Here is a 2,031-nt window from a genome sequence, read left to right on the forward strand (position 1 = left end):
TGTAATATGCATGTAATACATATGAGGTTTTGGTCTTCATTAACACCAAAGCAGATATAGAAACATTTTTTTCATAACAAATTATTAATGCCTTCAGATGGAATTACTGGATACATCAACCATTGTTGTAGTAACAAACAGGCAGGATTTGATAACATACCTGATGGTTTATATAGAACATTTAAATAAAATTAAAATGGTGTTAGACTAAGTCAAAGGGAAGGTGCATTGCTCCTTTGTTATCTGGGTAATTGAACCCTGGACAGTGCATCCCTCAGAGCCTGGTGGACCTGCTTGTTTCTCAGGGTGTAGATGACAGGGTTCAGAAGGGGTGTCACTACCGTGTTCACAAGAGCAGCCTCTCGGTTGGTGTCCATCCTGCTTGTCTGCTTTGGCTTCATGTATATAAATACACAGCTGCCATACATTAGAGAGAGGACAATGAGATGAGAGGAACAGGTGGAAAAAGCTCTCTGTCTCTCCCTGGCCGAAGGGAGACGCACTATTGTGACCACTATGTTGCTGTATGCAAAGATGGCTATCAGAAGGGAAGCAAAAAGCACAATTAATGCAAGGTTAAAAAATAGCATCTCAACAGACCTGGTATCTAAACAGGAGAGATTTGCCAGTGGCCCAAAATCACAGAAAAAGTGAGGAATAACATTGGGGCCACAGTAGGATGACTGGGAAAGCATCACAACTGGACCAGCCATGAAGAGGAATCCCAAAACTAAGCAGACAGTAACAAGAAGAAAGCACATCCTTGGGCTCATGATGGTTGAATAGTGTAGAGGTTTGCAGATGGCCAGATAGCGATCCAGGGATAAGACAGCCAGGAGGAAAAAAACAGTTGCCCCCAGGAAAAGAAAGAAAAAGGCCTGTGTGAAGCAAGCCACAAAGGAGATGGTTTTCCTCCCTGACAGAAAGATGATGAGCAGCTGGGGGATAACTGTAGTTATAAAACAGCACTCCACAAAGGAGAAAGTGCTGAGGAAGAAGTACATGGGCGTCTGCAATCGGTGGTCGGCACAGGTGATGCTAATTATGAGCATGTTGCCCATGAGGGAAGCCAAGTAGGCCAGCAAGTGCATCAGGAAGAAGAGGATCCTCAGGTCCTCAGCCACAGGGAACCCCTCAAGGACAAAGTCCCGGACCCATGTCCAATTCCTTGTTTCCTCTGGCGTCAGCCGTTCCATCTCTTCAGTCTGTCTGTCACTGAAGGGCTTTGCAGAACCATCACTAAAGGTAGAGAACTGGGTGTTCCTAAACCTGTAAATGACAAGGGAAGGCGTTCAGACTTGGTAAACAGGGCATCCAAGGTGTCTCTTTGCCCACTGTTAAGGAAAAATACCTGATGAATATAATGACTGCCTTTATATTACCTGTACCCTAAAACACTAGGTGTAGAAGAACTGCAGGGCCTCACACCTTCATTAGGGATAAAGTCACTCAACAGTGTTGGTTATTTTTCTATGTGGTTCCCTGTCTACTGAAATCAATGTTATAGACTTTTATCCCTTTAGTCACGGTACATATTTCTAGTAAAAGCATATTCATGTTACACAGGCCCAGATTAATAATGCAAAGGAAACCTTACAACTTAAAATCAACATGAATCTAGGGGTGTAGCTCAGGGGTGGTACACCTATCTAACAGATGTAGTGCTATGGTTTTAATTCTCAACAACATAAGAGAAGGGAAGGGAAGGGAAGGGAAGGGAAGGGAAGGGAAGGGAAGGGAAGGGAAGGGAAGGGAAGGGAAGGGAAGGGAAGGGAAGGGAAGGGAAGGGAAGGGAAGGGAAGGGAAGGGAAGGGAAGGGAAGGGAAGGGAAGGGAAGGGAAGGGAAGGGAAGGGAAGGGAAGGGAAGGGAAGGGAAGGGAAGGGAAGGGAAGGGAAGGGAAGGGAAGGGAAGGGAAGGGAAAAGAAAAGAAAAGAAAAGAAAAGAAAAGAAAAGAAAAGAAAAGAAAAGAAAAGAAGCCAGACAAACCAAGACTTCAGTCCCGGGCACTAGAGTGATGACTTGGCCATTTT

At 44.8% G+C, this 2,031-nt stretch overlaps 1 protein-coding gene across 1 annotated transcript; it reads right to left on the bottom strand.

The window, feature by feature from the left end:
* Positions 1 to 239: 239 nt before the first annotated feature.
* LOC147003852 (olfactory receptor 6C74-like) lies at positions 240 to 1,196 on the bottom strand. Its single transcript, XM_085839612.1, has one exon. The coding sequence runs from the start codon at positions 1,194 to 1,196 to the stop codon at positions 240 to 242; it is 957 nt and encodes a 318-aa protein (XP_085695738.1).
* Positions 1,197 to 2,031: the final 835 nt, after the last annotated feature.

This window comes from Mus caroli, unplaced genomic scaffold (assembly GCF_978045245.1).
Source record: "Mus caroli unplaced genomic scaffold, Mus_caroli_1 scaffold_7, whole genome shotgun sequence".
NCBI classification, from domain to species: domain Eukaryota; kingdom Metazoa; phylum Chordata; class Mammalia; order Rodentia; family Muridae; genus Mus; species Mus caroli.